At 64.5% G+C, this 17,759-nt stretch overlaps 1 protein-coding gene across 1 annotated transcript; it reads right to left on the reverse strand.

Annotated features, from left to right (window-relative positions):
- Positions 1-1,620: 1,620 nt before the first annotated feature.
- MKNK2 (MAPK interacting serine/threonine kinase 2) lies at positions 1,621-14,585 on the reverse strand. The gene is made up of 14 exons (XM_079918783.1): positions 14,059-14,585; positions 13,782-13,916; positions 10,145-10,232; positions 9,946-10,047; positions 9,768-9,865; positions 7,604-7,683; positions 6,976-7,049; positions 6,625-6,729; positions 6,428-6,483; positions 6,243-6,338; positions 5,585-5,779; positions 4,654-4,818; positions 3,891-3,934; positions 1,621-3,548 (listed from the first exon to the last, which is right to left on the reverse strand). Exons 2-14 carry the CDS (start codon positions 13,830-13,832, stop codon positions 3,311-3,313), a joined length of 1,392 nt encoding a protein of 463 aa, XP_079774909.1. The 5' UTR covers positions 13,833-13,916; positions 14,059-14,585; the 3' UTR covers positions 1,621-3,310.
- Between the last annotated feature and the right edge of the window lie 3,174 nt (positions 14,586-17,759).

Consider the following 17,759-nt stretch of genomic DNA (forward strand, 5'->3'; position numbering starts at 1 on the left):
TCAGCGGTAGGGCCAGGCTCCAAGGTGCGCCTGAAGGTTCCTCTGGAAGGGCCAGGTGGGGGAGGATGCCACCTGGCGAACCTGGGATCCTGGGCAGGAGAGGGGATCCTAGCGCATACACCTTGCCAGGAGGCCTTTTGGACAGCCCGGAGAGCCCCCCTCTCGCCGCCCCGCCAACATGCAGGCTGTCCCCGGGCGCTGGCAGACACCCAGCATCTGTGTGCTCTGTGGCCTCCACCCTCACCAGGCCCGTCAGCCCTCACTGGACTGGCTGCAAGGGTGACAATGGCTCTCGGGGTCCTTTGGGCCCCAAGCCCACACTCCACCTGGTGGCAAGAACAGTCCTCCCACAATGGCATCTGATGGGGTCCGTACCCTGCTCACTTTCTTCCTACGGGTGTCCACCCAGGGGCAATGAAACAACCACCGGACAAACGTACACTGATGTTCACAGCATGACTCACAACTCAAAAGAGCGGGAACCTCCGTGTCCATCGATGGGTGACGGATAAACACAGTGTGGTCCAGATGATGGACCAATCACTCAGCCATGTAAGGGAGTGAGACACTGACACACGCCGCAACACAGATGGACCTCGAGGACGTGATGCTCAGTGAGAGAAGCCAGACACAGAAGGCTCCGGGGGCTGACCTGGACTGGCCCTCCCTGGGACTGCCTGCTCCCCACCCCAGGCCCTGCAGAGACGACCACATCTACTTCTTTCTTGTCCCTCTCGCTGTACTACCTGCTGGCCTCCTCACCTGGCTCCTCTCAGATCCCCATTGTCAGTTGAGGAAACTGACAAGCACAGCAGTCCTTAACCACTGGACCCCACTGCCACCCCCTTTTGGCTCCTGCCTGCAGGGAGCCCTCCCTGACCCACCGCCTCCCTCTCCACCCGCATGCCCCCCCAGGATCTGAAGTCAGCCCTGGACTGTCCAGCAAAACCCTGCCTACAGCAAGAATTTAATCATGGCTGAGGGGATGGAGTCTAGAGAGGGAAGCGGGCCAGCCATGAGGCGGAGGTTTGGAACACCGGGTTTTATCGAATTAGGTTGCGCTGTCCAAAGGCGCCCCTCCCCCACACAAAGCTGTTTTCCCATCTCCCTCTGGATCTGGGACAGCTGTGCGCTTGACCCCAACCTAAGCTCAGACGTGGGGAGGTGATGCAGGAAGGCTTCCGAGGACAGGCCGCTCAGATCCACCGGCCATGCTGCGAGGGAGCCCAAGCCACGCAGGAGGCCACGTGTGGGCACCTGGCCCTCGTTCCCAGCCGAGCCAGCCTTGGTGCCAGCCCAGCCCACACCTGCAGATGAGTCTTTCCCAGCCGAGGACCCAGGTGTCCTGGAGCAGAGAGAAGCCAAGCCCACCCGCGCCCCATCTGAATCGGTGACTCACAGCATCACCGGGAATATCAAAATGCCTTCGGGCCACTAGGTTTGAGCAGCTCGTCGCAAGGCAACAGAAAGCAGGGTGCGGGCGCGCAAACTAGTTTTTATGACTTTTATTAAATCCTTACAAAACAGAATACAAAATACCGGCGTTGACAGTTGGTGTAAAGGAAAACTTCTGAGCTGTATCAGTTCACCTGGTACAGTGGAGTTAAAGTGCTTGGACGTTTTTCCCCCACTTAAAAAAAATTTGAGTTTTTTTTGTCTTTTTTACACATCTTAACGTTGAAACACTGCTGTGCCCCCTTCCCCCCAGCGCCAGGCTCGTTCACAGTAACGGTTCTGACCAGTCCTCCGGGCCGCACTGTCGTTGTGACAGGGGTGGGGGAGGAAGTGGCTGTCCCACCTTTGAGGAAAAAAAAAAAAAAGCTGCTCACAGCTCAGCTTTCCGGAGTAAAATGGCCATGGCGCCTGCAGCGGGCGAGAGTCCATTTGTTTCTTTTTTACAAAAAGGCAGAATCCTCGGTTGCAAAACGTGGAATCACTGATGGGCGAGAAATGATGGGGGGTGGCCTCCCCACCCCCGGAGTCTTTGGAAAGGCCAGTCCACAGATCGGCGGGCGGGCGGGACGGGGCGGTGGCCCCCCACCAGCCACCAAGGACGGCGACAATCTCCGAGACTCGGGGGACCGCAGAGACGGCACTCGAGCCCCCCACGCCTCGAGGCCCGCCCCCCCCCCACATTCAAGTATTCGTCAAGAACAGGGAAGGGAAGTCAGCTGATGTTCTGGAAAACTAACGAGACAGGACGAACACCTAGGAGCCGGAGGGCGGTCTGGGCGGCTGCCCGCGCCCCCAACCCCGGCAGAAGCCCGTGTGCACGTGGAAAAGGAAGCCTGTGAATTGCATAGAGTCGCCCACCCGAGGACGAAGGGCGTCAGAGTCTCCCCAGCCCGGCGGGTCACGCGACGTCTGACTCAGGCGCGGGCGGAAGGGGCGCGGCAGCTGCGGCCTTTTCCTGAAGGTGGGCGGAACAGAGACGCCGCCCTGGGGGGGTCCCGCGAGACCCCGGGGACGGGGCTGAGAGAGCTTCCACGCCAGACCCGAGGGGCGGCCGGGCAGGACGTGGCCGTGGTCAGACTGAGCCCTGAGAAGGGGCACTCGGGTGCCCGGGTCGGGGGTCCGCGGGACCCCCACTTCGGCTGACGGGGGCCTGTCCGGCTCCTCGCGCTTCCTCTGGCGCCCCCATTCGCGGGTGGGCACTCCCCAGTGGAGAGGCCAGGGGAGGGGCCCCGGGCAGCCGCAGCTTAAGGTCAAGGTTCGAGGGAGCCCCGATTGTCAGTCGGCGGGGGCTCCAGCGGGCGGCGCCACCCCGCCTGCCCCCAGGCCCCGCCCTTTGACAGGGGAGACGTGAGAAGCCCCCGGCCCGCCCGGGTGACTGAGGGGAGGGAAGGAGCTACCGTCTCGTCGAGGGAAGGTGGGTGGGGGTCGACCCGTCCCTGAAAACACTGTGAGGGCCGGGGAGGGGGGCGGCGAGGTCCCGCCGGCTCGGGGAGACGCCACGCCCTCCTCTCCTGAGTCACGCGGGCGGCGGGGAGCGGCCTTCACAGTACCCGGCGCATCCCGGGCCGGGGCGGCGGGAGGGCCCCACCCAGCCACAGGCCCTCCGCTCTCCTCCCCGAGCGCCTGCTCTGCGTTTAACACCATTGAAAGGGAAAAAAAACAAAACAAAAGGAGGGGAACAGGAAAAAAAACCCAACAGCAAAAACCTTATATAAAAAGACCCCCGAGCTGAGCTTAGCGCCTCGGAATCCAGCCGGGGGAGGGCAGCCCGCTGGTCACCCGCGGGCAATAGCTTAAAAAAATCTTTAGACTTGACGGGGTGAGGGGCGGCCTATGTACAAAGGGAAGGAGAGGATCACGCGTGGTCTCCCACCAGGACCACGGGGGCCGCGGACAGGCTGGCTCGCTGCCGCCGCTGGGCCAACTTGGACTGGGAGGGCGGGGACAGCTGCAAGCAGCGTGAGGTAGCTCGGATGACCACGGGCTGCTCCTGCCCCGCCTCCTCGGCCGCGTCCTCCTCGCGCTGGGCCAGCTGCCGGTTCATGGCAATGGCCTCGGCCGCGAACGACGTGAGGTCTTTGGCGCAGCTGTTCCTGGGGACAGGGTGGGGGGTCAGCAAGGAGGGGGAGGTAGCCGCCGGCCCGTCCCCCCTGCTTCCCTCGGGACCCCCGGGGTCTGTGCAGTGCCCTGGGGGAGGGGCTGCACGCCCCAGGAAGCCCCAGACTCCGCAGGGGGCGGGAGGGGCCGGCGGACTGGAATTCGCGGTGGGGTCACAAACTCATCACCCGGTACAAGGACACCCAAGCGCTTGGACGGCTTCCCCCGCCAAGACTGAAAGAGGATCGTGTAGTCTTCTTTAAACATCTTAACATTTAGCGCCCCCTCCTGGACCCGGGGCTCCCCGCTCGGAGCCTGAGATCCCACACGGGCCTCACCTCTGCAGGACCATGGGCGTGGGCAGGGTGTTCTCCGGGGCGCACTGCAAGGAGACAGGAGAGGTGAGGCTGGAGAGTAGAGCCCGCCCGCCTCGGGGCGCCCAGCTGGCTGCGACAGTACGGGGGGTTAAGGCGGTGCACCTGCCCGGGAACCGAGCCAGGCTGGGGGGAGGGGCGCGGCCCGAGCCGGGCGAGCGTGGTGGACGTTGCCAGACCGCGTGATGGGCGGGGCCTGCCTCTCACCAAAGCTGCCCCAGTTCCCAGCAGGGGTTGGGAGCCCGCTCCAACAGCCCATCTGCCTTGACAGTGGGGCCCCAGTCTTTGCTCCCCACAGTGCCAACTTGTATTTTTGTTAAGCCCCCTGCACTGTTGGCCTAGGCATCTGCCCCGCCAGGACAGCAACTGGGCAGAAGAAACAGCAAGCTCTTCTCAGCTTGGTGGGGACAGAGCCTTGGACAGGGGGTGGCAGGCCCCCGCCTGCCACCTGGCTGACCTCAGCTTGACACTCTGTTCCAGGTGAGAAGAGGCCCCTGCGCCTCCAGGACACAGGGCCTGGTGACTCACTGAGAAGCAGCTCCTGCAGTCCCAACTCAACCTGGCCAGCAGGCAGTGGGGGCCTCCCTGCTGCGCCCTTGCCAGCTCTGGGGGGTCTCGATGCTGAGCCGCCTAGGGCTGTCGTACCCTTGTGCTCTGAGTCACCCCAGCCCAGTGGCAGAGGCTGGAGGCCAGCCGCCCCCCAGGCCTCCCTGGTGCTCCCACTCACCCCCTGCACCCAGGGGTGCTGCAGGACTTGGGCAGCACTCAGCCTCTGCTTGGCGTCACGGACGAGGAGCTTGGAGATGAGGTCTTTGGCAGCAAAGGAAATGTGGGCCCAGTCCTTCTCCGGAAACTCGTACTTGCCCTCCTGGATGCTCTCAAACAGCATGTTCTGGAGGGAACATGGAAGGTGGGGTGAGCTGCAGCCAGCAAGGGCTGAGGCCACGTCGCAGACGCCTGGCAGGCCTGGACCCAGAGGAGCACCGATGAGTGACAAGTTCTGTCAGGGTCCCCAGCCTCCACCAGCTGCATGTGACCTGGGCCCAGGCTTAGGGTCGGGGAAAGTGCCCTGAGCTCAGCTGGCAAGGCCAGGGGATCTGGCAGGCCAAGGAGGGCAGGGACCCACCCAACTGGCGGTGGCTGGGAGGCTGGGCCAGAGAGTGGACTCGGGGAGGCACTTGGTGGGCTCTGCTCAAGTGGGGCCCGATTTACTGAAGGGTGGCTCTGGACGGCCAGGCTCTGGGGGGATCAGGCCATGAAGCCTGAGCCTCACATGGTGGGTAGAAGGCTGGAACCTGGCCACCTCAAACCATAGGCCTTGCCCCACCTCAACTTCCTGACCCCTGACTGCTTTCTCCTGTTGGGCTGGGGAACCCAACAAGCCTCTAGAAACCCAGAAAGGTCAGGTCGGCAGTGGCCTGTGGATGTTGTCAGTGGTTGGAGGCCAGGCCCTTAGGGGTGCTCAGGGGGGTTCACAGGCCAGCTCCTCCAGGGTGGGGGGTAGGTGTGTGCATGGACCAAGCCTTGGGGTGCACTGGGCAGGCAGGGGTGAGAGTGCGTGCGTGTGTGTGTGTGTGTGTGTGTGTGTGTGTGTGTATGCCGAGGCAGGCCAGACGCGGTGCTCGGGGGAGGGGTGCACGGCAGGACCCCACTCGCACCTGGCAGGCCGGGCAGGCCTCGCCGCGGTCCCAGCCGCAGTCGCTGCCGCAGTGGCCCACGAAGGGCGGGTAGCCGCTGAGCAAGATGTAAAGGATGACGCCCAGGCTCCAGAGGTCGCAGCGCTTGTCATAGATGCTTGCCTCCTCGCTGAAGGCCTCCACCACCTCCGGGGCCATGTACTCGGCGGAGCCGCACTGCGGGCGGGAGCGGGGGCGTCAGGGCCCGCGGAGGGGGATAGGGGGGCGCCCCGACAGGGACTTCACGGAGCCCAAAGCCAGACAGCCCTGACCGACCAATCACAGGTTGCTGAGGGAGCCAGCCCCGCCTTCGCCCTGCCGGCCAATCACAGGCTGCTGAGGGATTCGGCCACGCCCCCAACCCCCCCCCCCCGCCCAATCAACAGGTGCCGGGAGCCCGCCCAGCCTCACCGCGCCCGACCACGGCCCCGCCCAGCCGCTCTGCCCGGCCAATCAGCGGCTGTTGCTAAGCGGAAGCCAGAGTTCCGAGGCCCGAGCCGCCAAGCAGGCTCCGCACCTCGAGGTTATGCAACTGTAGCCTGGCACCGGATTCGGGGGCCATTCCCGCCCTTTCCGCCCCTGCCAGCTACCCCTCCCCCCCGCACCCCACTCGGGGCGCCCTGACCCCGCAGGCCCTCACCGGGGTGAGCAGCTCCGGGGTGGAGATGGGGGAGCAGTCCCCGTTGAGTTTGATGCCACTGCCCAGATCAAAGTCACAGATCTTCACGGGGGACACCTGGGCAGGGTCAGAAGGGGCTGTGAGGGTGGCGTCCCGACCCTGGGGGCCCTGGCCCGCAGGAAAGGCCACCCTCCGGTGCCCCTCACCTGGTTGGGGTGCTCACAGAGGATGTTTTCCGGCTTTAGGTCCCTGTGGGCGATGCCTGCAGGAAGAACCAAGAACCACGAGGGCAGGTCAGGGGTCCATGGGTGGGTGGACACATCTTCCAGGAGTCCTGGGCAGGTGGGCTGGGCGCAAGGCTAGATACCCAGGGACCCCTGGGGCAGGCAGAGTGGCCACTCACCTTTGTTGTGCAGGAAGTCCAGGGCGCTGGCCACATCCTGCACCACCACGCTGGCCTCCAGTTCGTTAAAGTGCCGCCGCTTGTGTATGTGGCTCAGGATGGAGCCTGGGCCAGGCCATGGAGCAGAACACACAGGGGTCACCTCCACTGCCCAACGGCCAGCACCCACCCCACCCTGGCAGGGAAGCCCCTACTCCGGCCTCCTCGGGTCCAGAGTCCTCCAACCTGAGCTGGCGTGTGGACCCCACAAGGCCCCTCTGATGTGCAGGCCCCCCTGAAAGGTTCTCCCTGGTGGCCCTAAACCCCCGGCCCATTAAGATCAGATGGAAAAGCCTGCCAGGCCCCACGTACCGCCCCGCATCTTCTCAAACACCAGGTAGAAACGGTCGTCTTCCTCAAAGAACTCAATCAGCTCTAGAACGTTCCTGGGGTGGGGGCAGGGAGGTGGGGGAGGAGTGAGGCTTCCTCAGGCCTGTGGGCAGCCACAGAACTGCCCAGCAGGGGCCCGCCTTCTCCACCCCACCTACCCACAGGAAGGCTGCGCCCGGGGCCACGGGCCTGCTTCCGCCTTGCCCACCTCGGACTGTCAGCCTGCCTGCCACTGGGCCCACCCACAATGCCCAGCACAGGGCCTGGCACATTGTGGGTGCTCACTAAGTGCTTGCTGGGGGTGATGAGGCACTCGGGCCCATTCAGCCACTGAAAGATGGCTGGGGCCCAGTGCTGTGAGGGTAGGTGGCTCGGGCCCAGTGCTGTGAGGGTAGGTGGCTGGGGCCCAGTGCTGTGAGGGTAGGTGGCTGGGGCCAGTGCTGTGAGGGTAGGTGGCTGGGCCCAGTGCTGTGAGGGTAGGTGGCTCGGGGCCCAGTGTTGTGAGGGTAGGTGGCTCGGGGCCCAGTGCTGTGAGGGTAGGTGGCTGGGGCCAGTGCTGTGAGGGTAGGTGGCTCGGGGCCCAGTGCTGTGAGGGTAGAGGCCACATTACCTGTGTCCCTGGCACTGATACAACATCTCCACCTCCCGGAAAACCCTGCTCCGAATGTGGCCCGGCTGCTTCTCAATGATCTGAAATGTCAGCGGGGGGAGGACACACACACAGACACCAACTGGGTCAGCCAAACCCCCTACAGCCTGAGACCCGCCCCCCCTCCCCTGCCAGAAACTTCCCCTGTCAGAAACTTCTCCTGTGTCACGCGTGAAGCTCGTCAGAGCTTAGATTTTCAAGTTCTGGAAAGCGGAGCTATCCTATGGGGGCCCAGAATTTACTGAAAGTCAATACTGTGGTGTCAGAACAAACTGGGGGCAATGTGTTTCCCCAGAGGCATCACAGGAGGGGCGAGCGGGACAGGAGCCGGTAGCTCTCCGCCCCTGACTGCCACAAGCCTTGGGGTGTATTTGGGGCCTGGAGCCCCTGCAAGATACTCCTTCAGGGCAGCAGGTTCCTTAGCCTAGCGGCCTGCTCTCCCTGACCAGGAGACTGGGGGCCACTGTGCTGGCTCACACACCACCCAGGGGACTGGAGGGGCCTAGGGGCGCCTGGCTGCCAGCCAAGACATCCCATTTGCCTGGGAACCAGTCTGGACAGATGCCCCAGCCCCGTAAGCCCAAGTCTGTTTCAGGCCAGGTCAGTGGGCACAGCCGCCCAGGACCCCAGAGCCTCAGGAAACCAGCCCACGCCTCTGCGCCCACCCCCCTCTGGCACCCAGGAGCTCTAAGGACAGGAGGGTTCTGGGCCCACCGCCTGGGGTGAGCCGCTTCGCTCCCAGAGAGGGGAGGTCAAAAAGCGCGTGCCAAAAAAAAAAAGAAGTGCGTGCCAGCTCTTTCCCAGCAAAGCCAGGCCGCACACAGCTCCTGGGAACCTCTTCCCAGGTTGGACCTAGGGCCCCCTCTCACTAGGTGGGTGGGCGGCCTGGGTCACCACTGTGCCCAGGGCTCCCGGCCCACCAGCAGCCTGGGGGAGGGGACGTGGTGTGCTCCACTGGCCAGGCTCCAGCAGCAGGCGGGCACGCACATCCACTGGTCACTGGGGCTCGGCCACCACCCTAAGCACTGTCCGACCTGTCTAGTGACAAATACACCTGCCTCACAGAGGGGCAGAACCACCAGATGCCAGGGCTCCTTGAGATAATGCCAGCAGCCGTGCCCTCCTGGAGTTACCTGAACCTCATTCCATCCCTTGGGAATGTGGCTAGGGCCCCCCACTCCACGGAGGAGACAGCGGTCCCTCTTGAGAGGGGACGGCCTTCTGAGGGGTCACACACGGTACAACTAACCCAACCCTCTGAGCCTTGGTTTCCCTGTCCGTCAGAGTGACAGAAGCCAGGCTGCCCAGCAGGGGCCTTAGGAAGGAGGACACTGACCGTGCAGAATGTGCTTGATGCCTGCTAGGTGTGCAGTCCTATGGCACCATCACACACCCAACCCGGTCGCTCCCAGGGGGTGGGGACCACAGCCACCCTGGTCACCACGCTTCCACCAGGGCCTGAGGCTTCCGGGCCAGCCCGCTTGCCACTGTGCACCTGGCCCTCCTTCCTGGGCAGCCAGCCTCCCGTTACCCCACCCAGCCCAGATGCAGGGTCACGAGGGAAGCCTGGAAGGCTTTTTGGAACGCAGGGTCTGACGCCCGGCCAGGCAACGCAGGCTGCGCAGGCGCACACTGGGTCAGAGGCGGCCCAGGGCTTGCAGGAGGCTCTTGCAGGCCTTCCCTGGTCTCCCCTGATGCCCAGCTCCCCCAAGGCCCCCGAATAAGGCATTGCCTTTCAATGTTTGTAACCAGTACAGGGAAGCATTCGTCATCCCTGGGGACAGGGGCCTGGCCCGAGTGACCCAGCAGGTGAGCATCAGCTCTGACTGAAGCCCCCAGTTCTCGGCGGTCCCTCTGGCACCAGGTCCTTGGCCACCTGTGCAGCGGGGCCACCCCTTGTCACTTCTCACCCGGACTTGGGGGCTCAGCCCAGGCTGACCTGGATTCCCAGGTGTGGCCTGAGTCACCAGCCTTGAGGCCATTTTTAGACACTGGTTTTCCCCGCCTGCCAGTCCGGCAGCTCAAATGCCAGCTCCCCTCCTTTTGCCACCCCTGGAGGGTGCCAGATCCCAGGCACGGCTGGTGAGGGGCGAGGGGGCCGCCCAGGTGCTGGGGCCTGTCTCACCTTGACGGCATACTCCTGGCTGGTGATGAGGTTGACGCAGGTCTGCACACGGGCGTGGGCACCCTCCCCAAGCACGTCCTCCTGCAGCTGGTAGACGTCTGCGGAGCAGGGGGCCGGTGAGAGCCACCCTGGGCCGGCCCATCTCCCCGACGCCGCTGCCCCCGCCGGCCCCACTCACCTTCGAACCTGCCTGAAAAGCTGTCGGTGGCCCGGCACCTCTTCTTCTTCTTGCTCCTTTTCTTGGCATCGGGGATGTCGATGGGCTGGCTTGCAGGCATATCTGTGCAGGGGGAGCTAGAGGTGAGGCCCGCCTGGCTCAGGAGGTGGCCCAGCCCTCTGCCACCGCCAGAGGCTCGCCCTCCCCTCCAGCCCCTCACCAGGGCGGGCCGGGCACTCCAGGACGAAGTCAGGCTCCCCGTGGTGGGCCTGGTCTAGGGAGAAGGCCAGTTCGAAAGGATTCTGCCCCTGCAGGAGAGGAGAGGACAGAGCTCAGGCCCCAGCCCTGTGGGGCAGCTGCACCCAGAGTGCCCCAGTCTCCACGTCCACACGCTGCGGAGCAGAAAGCCTGGCTCTGCCTGACCACAAGGAAATGGACCTTTCACCCCCAGCCCAGGGCCCTCGGGGCCTCTGGGGAGGGGGTGTGGTATGGGAAGAGGCCAGACGCAGGCAGGGGAGGGGGTGCCGCCTCCCAGGCCAGGCCTGAGTCGCCGTGGGGCACCAGGCCACGTTTTGAGCCTCGGTTTGCTCACCTGCAGGATGGGGGCAGCACCACAGCATGGCTGACCGCCCGCGCCCCTGCCGTGCCCCGGCGCAGGGATCAAAGGCGCAGGGCAGCCAGTGGGAGGGAGTGAGTCAGCGGCTTCCCAGAGCGGGGCTCCCAGCCAGGCGGCCCTGCCTGCTTTCCCATGGCTTCCTGGTCTCAGTCTCCCCTCTGTGTAATGGGGCACCACTGCCCTCCTTGCCTCTCACTGTCCGCTCATCCCCACTGCACCTCCCGGCCCGAGACGATTCCCGCCACCACACCTCTGCTCCTGATGTGCCCACAATGCGCCCCGTCCCCCAGATCTGCGCCTCTCTCCTGGTCCGACCCCCTCGCTCGTCTGCTTCCAGCTCCGCACCGCTGGGACCCGGCTCCGGGGTATCACGGGAAAGGCACCTGCGGTCTCCCGCGTGAGCACCGGGCCGCTCCCTCGCCCGGCCACAGCCGCACTGTCCCGTGTACCCTCAGACACACCAGGATGGAGCCCCTCACAGGCCGCGGTGTCCAGCTAAGGAAACAGCCCTTGAGCAGGAAGGGGCCTGCTCAAGGTCACCTGACAGCCCCCGGGACTGGGGCGGGGTGCGTGGGATCCTAACAAGGGAACGAAGGCAGCTGGGGTTCCTCCAGTTTCTGCGGATCCAGCGTGAGGACTGGCAGCCCCCGGCAAAGCACGAGGCTGAGGCTTTAAGGCTGAGGCTCTGAGGCCCCACCGTGTTTCTCTAGGAGTTTGCTCTCATTTAGCTCCCCGAATCCTGGGGGTCCAGGTGGCCAGGGCTTCAGGTGGGCGTGGGGGCCCTGTACAAACAGCAGTGGCTCCAGCTCTGATGCTGGAGGACCTGGGTCAAGTCACTGCCTCTCTCCGGGCCTTGGGACAAGGGGAAGCAGGTCTCCAGCAGGAGGGCCATCTGGCAGAGAAGGAACTCCGGGAGAGCCCCAGGGAGATACCCAGGGGCCTAACAGCAGAAGGGGCCAGGCCAGATTCCTGCAGACGGGAGGCCCGGAAGCCAGTCCGGCAGCACAGGGGCAGGCAGAGGTCACAGGGAGCGGCTGAAAAACAGGCGTGGGCCCTCCCGGCCTCGCCACCCACCCGCCCTGCAGATAGTTGCTAGGAGGCCCAGCGGGCGGGGGAGGGGAGGAAGGCGGCGCTCCAGCCTGTCGGCGTAGGATCGTCCACCAGCACCTGCCTCTGCCGGCCCAGGGGTCCGGCACCCCCGGGGAGCCAGGCACACGGCTGTGCCAGTACCGGCAGTCAGCGCTCTAAGAAGGCTCAGTCCAGGGGCGTCTGGAGGCGCCAGGTGACTCCCTCCTCCCAGAAGGAGGGGCCCCAGGGTGGCAACGTGGGGGTGATCAGGAGGGAGGGTGGACGTGAGGCTCGGGGCCAGCGGCGGCCCTCACCAGCTACTTCACCTCGGCCTAGTGACCTCAGCTCCGAGCCTGACCAGCACCCAGGGGTGACTCGAAAGGACCACGTAAGGGCATGAGGACCTCAGGGGGCCTGTCACCGACCCCACACCCCTGTGCCAACCTCCAATGCAAAGAGCTGGACCCTGGAGAGAAGGGGCGGCCAAGCCACCAAGGTGAAGGGACACTAGCCATGCCAGCTCCTGTGTCCCTGTCACCACGTGCGGGGGGTGCTAAGACAAATGCCCACGCTGTCCAAGGCTCCACTCTCCCATGTGGAAATGGGGAAAAATACATCAGAGACACCTGGCAGACGCTGCTGCCAGGCTGAGGGGAGGGAGGTGGCTGCGGCCCGAGGAAGCTTGGGGTGCAGCGGGAGGAGACACGTAGCGAGGCCGGCCTCTGGCCACCAGGAGGGCCACCTCAGAGCCAGCACTCCCGGCCCAGTGTCCCTCCAACTCCCTCAGGACTCCCACATTCCCACCTCAGCGCTGGGCTCTCATACGGCCTGCAGAGGCCAACCCATAGTACCAGGCAGTGTTGCCAGGCCAGGCCCAGGGCTGGCTGTGGGCCTCCAGTCAGCAGGCCTTGGCAGGAGGTGGCTGGAACCATCCAGAAAGTTCGACTTTGCTTTGGCCACTGTGCCGGCCCCACGCGCTGACCCCATCTCGGCTCCCACCCAGCCCCCAGAGGGGACAGACCACCACCAGTGACGTCTCAAGTCCACCCTGCTCCCGCCCTGCCCTGAACACTTGGACGTGCCAAGGCTGTGGCTGCCCTGGGGGGAGAAGCCAGAATGACAGGCGTGTGGGCAGGGGTGGGGCGCTGGCCCAGGACGCTGGCTGGACGGGCCTGGGAATTTTAACCCAAACAGTCTCAGCTCGCTCCTCCCACCCTGGTGTGCAGTTCGCCTGTAGGCGCGCGCGTACTCACACACTCACACATGCACATACACCCAGGTCTTGCCTTCTCTAGAGGGCAACAGGTTCTTGCCCAAGAAGGCCCAGGGAAGCCATTACATAACGCGGCCAGCGGGGTGGGGTGGCCGCTGACATCACTGTGTCCCCTGGGCCAGGCCCTGTGGGGTCCCTGCCTAGCACCTGCCTGCCCCCCCACCCCCAGGCTCGCTCATCTGAGACTAGAACTGCAGCGGCCCCATGCCACAGCCGTGGGGCCCGCCGCAGAAACTTCCTGCTCCGACAGGAAATAGCCTTGGGCCTGGGGTGTCTGGGAGGTGCTGGGCTGGAAGGGCATCCAGTCCACTGCCCCATTCTGCAGACCACCCAGGAGTGTGTAGGGGAGGCCTGCAGCCCTGCCTGGGGTTCCAGAAGGAAGGGCCCCTCAGACCCCCGCAGGCCCCATGACGCTGGGGACCGGACTGTGGCCTGCTGACAGTCCCCAGCAGTGCACACTCGGCTGGGCTCTGCAGGGGACACACAGCCAGGGGCCCCCACGGGCAGGACGCCCCTCAGCCCTGCCCGGGGTTCCTGGAGGAAAGACCCCAGAGGCCCCAGGGCGCTAAGGACTGTGGCCTACTGAACTCCCCCCTGCTCACCATACCAGCACATGCCTGGCTCGGGTCGGCAGGGGACACATATGTAGGGGTCCCCAACCCGGTTTGGGGCTTCTAGAAGGAAGACCCGACAGGTCCCAGGGTGCTTGAGATTGGACTGTGGCCTGCTGACACCGCCCCCCCCCCCCCGACAATGCACACCAGGCTGGGGCAGCTCCAGGCGAAGGGTGGGGAGCTGGCACGAGCCCCGGTGGGTATCCTGGGGGGCGGGCTCCGCGTCCCGCCACCGGCCACTCGGGTGGTCCAGCCCGGGGCGGCCCCAAGACGACCCGGCCCTCACCTTGAAGGAACGGTGGAAGCCCTGAAGTTCGGCTGTTTTCTTCTGCACCATCTTCTGTCCGGGCCCCGCCAGCGGGGGAGGGGACGCGGGGCCCGGGGGGCGGCCCGTGGGCGGGGGGCGGCCGGTGAGGGGACCCTGTGGGCGGGAGCAGACAAAGGAGGGCGTTGAGTGGCCGCGGCCGGCGCGCCGGGAGCCCGGGCCAGGGCGGCGAGGCTCCGTGGGGCCCGCTCTCCGCGTCAGGGTCGGGGTCGGGCCGGGGTCGCTGGGCCACACTCACCGGGGTCGGGCTCGGGCAGGGGCCGCAGTGCCGCCGCCCGAGACGCGTAGCCCGGAGCCCGCTGCGCGGACCGCGCGGGGAACAGCGCCGCCGCCGCCGCCGCCACCGCGGACTCCTCCGCTAAGGCCGCCACCGCCGAGAGGAGCCGGGCGGGCCGCGTCGCCGCCACTTTTATAGGCCAGGCTCGCCACCACCACCCCCAGACCCCGCCCCCGCCCCGACGCAGACCCCGCCCCTCATGGCTCCGCCCATGCACGCACGGCGGGGGCGGGACTGGAAGGCCGCTCTGGCGGCGGGGCGTGTCTGCGCGCCTGCGCCGTGTGGTGCGCGGGGTTCGGGGGGCGGGACTCGGGAAGGGTCCTGGCGGGCGTGGGCAGGGTTGCTGGAGGCTCCGGGAGACCCGCAGGACCCTGACACTGAGCCCAAGCCCGGCCCTGACCTCTGGCAACAACCGCAGTCTGTCGGCCGGGGCCTAGAATACACTGACTCCTTTGGGCGACACCCCTGCTCTAGAACCTGCCATGGCTCCCTCTTGCATCTCTGTTCTAGGATCTGCCGTGGCTCTCTTTTTGGGTTTCCCGATCCTGGCCCCAGCTGTCGTGCAGGCGCACCCAAACAGGCTTATAGGCCCAGCTGCCTCCCCAGGTTGCTTCCCAAGAGTTCACGTGATTGTTGGCTGGGAAAGGGGACCACATTAGGGGGTGGGGACAGACCTGTGAAGGACTGTCCTCCCGTCCTGCAAAGGAGTGCTTCGCCTGCCTGATGGAGAGAAAACCCAAGGGGTGGGGGCGACCAGGACGGGAGGCAAAACACAACCCCATTTTGGCTGGGGCCCCTGACCCAGGCTCTGAGAGAATCAGTCAGCTCTCTGTCCCCGCAGCCCAGTGGTGCATGGTCCTCAGACCCGTGTCTGGACTCTTAGTATTACAGGCCTGCGGAGGGAACTGTCCTCCCTCTCCTCCAGGCCCCAGCCTGTCCTTTCAGAGGCTTCCCACCACCCACCCCCAACTGTCCCCCAACGAGGCCTGAGCTGGACCGTCCCCTTGCCTGTTAGGCTACCTCTATTTCTGTGCTGCCCCCCAAGGCCACAGCTCAGGCCACAGGAGCTGTAAGACCTGACCTCAGCCAGCTCTGGGGTGTTTGGAGGGACCTGCAGGGAGCTCCCCGGCCAGCCCCCAGCCCTCCCCTGCCCCGTGCGTGTGCGTGTGTACGTGTGAGTGTGTGTGTGTGTGTGTGTGTGTGTGTGTGTGTGTGTGTCTGTAGACACACGTTGGCTCCAGGTGCTGGGGTGGGGCTGCTGGACTTGCCTGCCCAGGGGAAGCCTCAGGCTCCTTCCTCATCATCCCCACCCCCCTCCTTACCGGGCTGTCCCTCTCTGTGTGTACACCGTCACCTGCAGGTCTTCATGTGCTTCTGGATGGCATGGGTGTGTACAGATGCCCCTCGCCAGAAGGCCAGCTCTGAGAAAGCCCAGATCCCCGCACTGCTGGTCCAGCACCCAGCACAGGGCCTGGCACACACACAGGAAGTGCTCACTGAATAGTGCTGAAAAGAAAGGATGTATTTAAGCATGTGTGAGTGCGTATGTGCATGTCTGTGTGCACGCATATAGGGGTTGGGTAAGGTCTGAGCTTCCTGAGGCTGCTTCTGGAGCCCAGAAGTCTGAAATCAAGGTGTCATCAGCAAAGCCACACCCTCTCTGAAGGCTATAGGGGAGGATCCTTCCTACTTGTTCCAGCTTCTGGTGGTTGCTGGCAATCCCTGGTGCTCCTTGGCTCATGGCCTCATCACCTCAACTCTGCCTCATTGTCACGGGACCATCTTCTCTGTCTGTGTCTCTCCTCTCTCCTAAGGACACCAGTCATTGCATTAAGGCCACCCTAGGGACTTCTCTGGAGGTCCAGTGGTTAAGACTCCGTGCTTCCAGTGCAGGGGGCACAGGTTCAATCCCTGGTCAGGGAACTAAGATCCCACCTGATGCAACCAAAAAAAAAAAAAGGCCACCCTAATCTAGTACAACCTCATCTTAATTTGATCACACCTGCAAAGACCCTGTTTCCAAATGTCACATTCACAGGTTCTGGGTGTTGGGACGTGGACATATTTTTCTGAGGCACGCAGTTCAGATCAGACAGGAAGGGGACCCAATTTCTGGTGTGTGGCTGTGATACATCTATCTCCTGGTGCGGGTGTTTAGCTGTGTCCATCCTCATGTGTGTATCCATGGGGGTTGCCGGTCACGCTGACCTCAGGGAATAGAAATGAACTGAGGTCTTGCTTCAAGGCCATATTCCTCGGTCCAGCCGAGCTCAGTTCCTGGGCAGCCTGATTTGGGAGTCCGGCTGGTGGGGGTAGATTTTTTTTCGCAAAGCCAGAAGCACCATCCAGCCCTGGGCGCTGCTCAGAGGAACTGCCTTACCCTCACGCAGCCTGGACAGATGGTCCCTTGCTGGGCCCAGTACCACAGGTTGGGAAACAGGAAGCTCAGAGATGGGAAGATGACCCCCGGGCCTTTGGGGTCCTTCCACCCAGCCCTGCTGACATCTGGGGCCTGGATCATTCTCTGTGTGGGGCCGTCCTGGGCACTGTGGGCTGTTGAGTGGCATGCCCACCCACTCAATGCCAGGAGCCCCCCCAGTCATGACGACCACAAATGCCTCCAGACACCGCCCAGCATCTCCTGGGGGGAGGATCACCCCCTAGGTAAGAGCCACTGCTTCTGCCCACTGGATGCACTGAGTCCTGCCATCCCCCCACCCCGTGTGTGAGGAGGGTGGCCACCAAGGGAGCACTTGCGTGAGGGCTGGGAGGGGTCCTGGTGCACACACGGGCTCTTCAACCAGGGTAGGGGCCATACGTGTGTGTGCACACACATGGGCTTCTGTGTTGGAAACACGAGTGCCTGCATGTGTGCGTGTGTCCATGGGTGCATACAGGCATATGCATACAGTCGCCACACGTCCCCCCAGGAACAGGACAGGTTGGAGACTCACCCAAGCCCTCAGGAGGCACCTAAGCCCCCAGGGCTGAGAAGTGGGATTGGCCTTGGTGCGGGCCCCTGTGGGTGCCTGGGCTGTGGTAGCCAGGGCGAGGCAGCCAGGCCCAGCCCCAGCCCGGCCTGCACTAGGTGGGGGTAGGGTACTGCTAGTGGGAATGGGGGAGCGGAGGGACCTCTGTGCCTGGCCTGCTGGCTCTGGGGCCTCAGCCCTGTCCTGCCACAGGCCGGCTGCCAGACCCAGCCAATTCTGTCATCTTCCTTGACCTCATGTACAGGCCGAGCTCCCAGAGGTGCTGGGCGCCCAGGGGCTGGGAGGTAGCTGGGGGTCTGGCCACGCTGCCTACCTTACCTTGGGCCCCAGGAGTCTTGCCTGACACTGGGCGATTGAGCCAGAAAACCTGGGGCCCGGCCCCTCCTCCTCTTGCCAGCCAGTTTCTTCCATCCCTTCGGAGTGCATTCGGGGTTGGGGCAGTGACACAGTGAGGGGCAGGTCCAGCAGGGCGAAGGACGCCACAGAGCAGTGGGCAGGACAGGCAGAATCCAGGGCAAGGATACTCCCACCACCCAAAGGATAGCATGGGAGATGGCCAGCTGCAGAAGGGGGCTCAGGATTGCTCTGGGGGACTTGGAGTTGGGAGGCGCTGGCCTGATAAAGAAGGACAAGGCTTCTGCAGCAGTTGGAGCAATTCCCTGGCTCCAGGGC

The sequence above is a fragment of the Stenella coeruleoalba genome (assembly GCF_951394435.1).
Source record: "Stenella coeruleoalba genome assembly, chromosome: 3".
NCBI classification, from domain to species: Eukaryota; Metazoa; Chordata; class Mammalia; order Artiodactyla; family Delphinidae; genus Stenella; species Stenella coeruleoalba.

Bases quoted from the DNA above. Each gene is read 5' to 3' on its own strand.
- MKNK2 (XM_079918783.1), bottom strand. From the start codon at position 13,832: ATGGTGCAGAAGAAAACAGCCGAACTTCAGGGCTTCCACCGTTCCTTC. The intron at 10,048-10,144 runs GTGAGGGGCTGG...CCCCCTGCACAG, and splicing joins GGAGTGCCCGGCCCGCCCTG to ATATGCCTGCAAGCCAGCCC. The intron at 3,549-3,890 runs GTGAGGCCCGTG...CCCTGTCCCCAG, and splicing joins ACGCCCATGGTCCTGCAGAG to GAACAGCTGCGCCAAAGACC.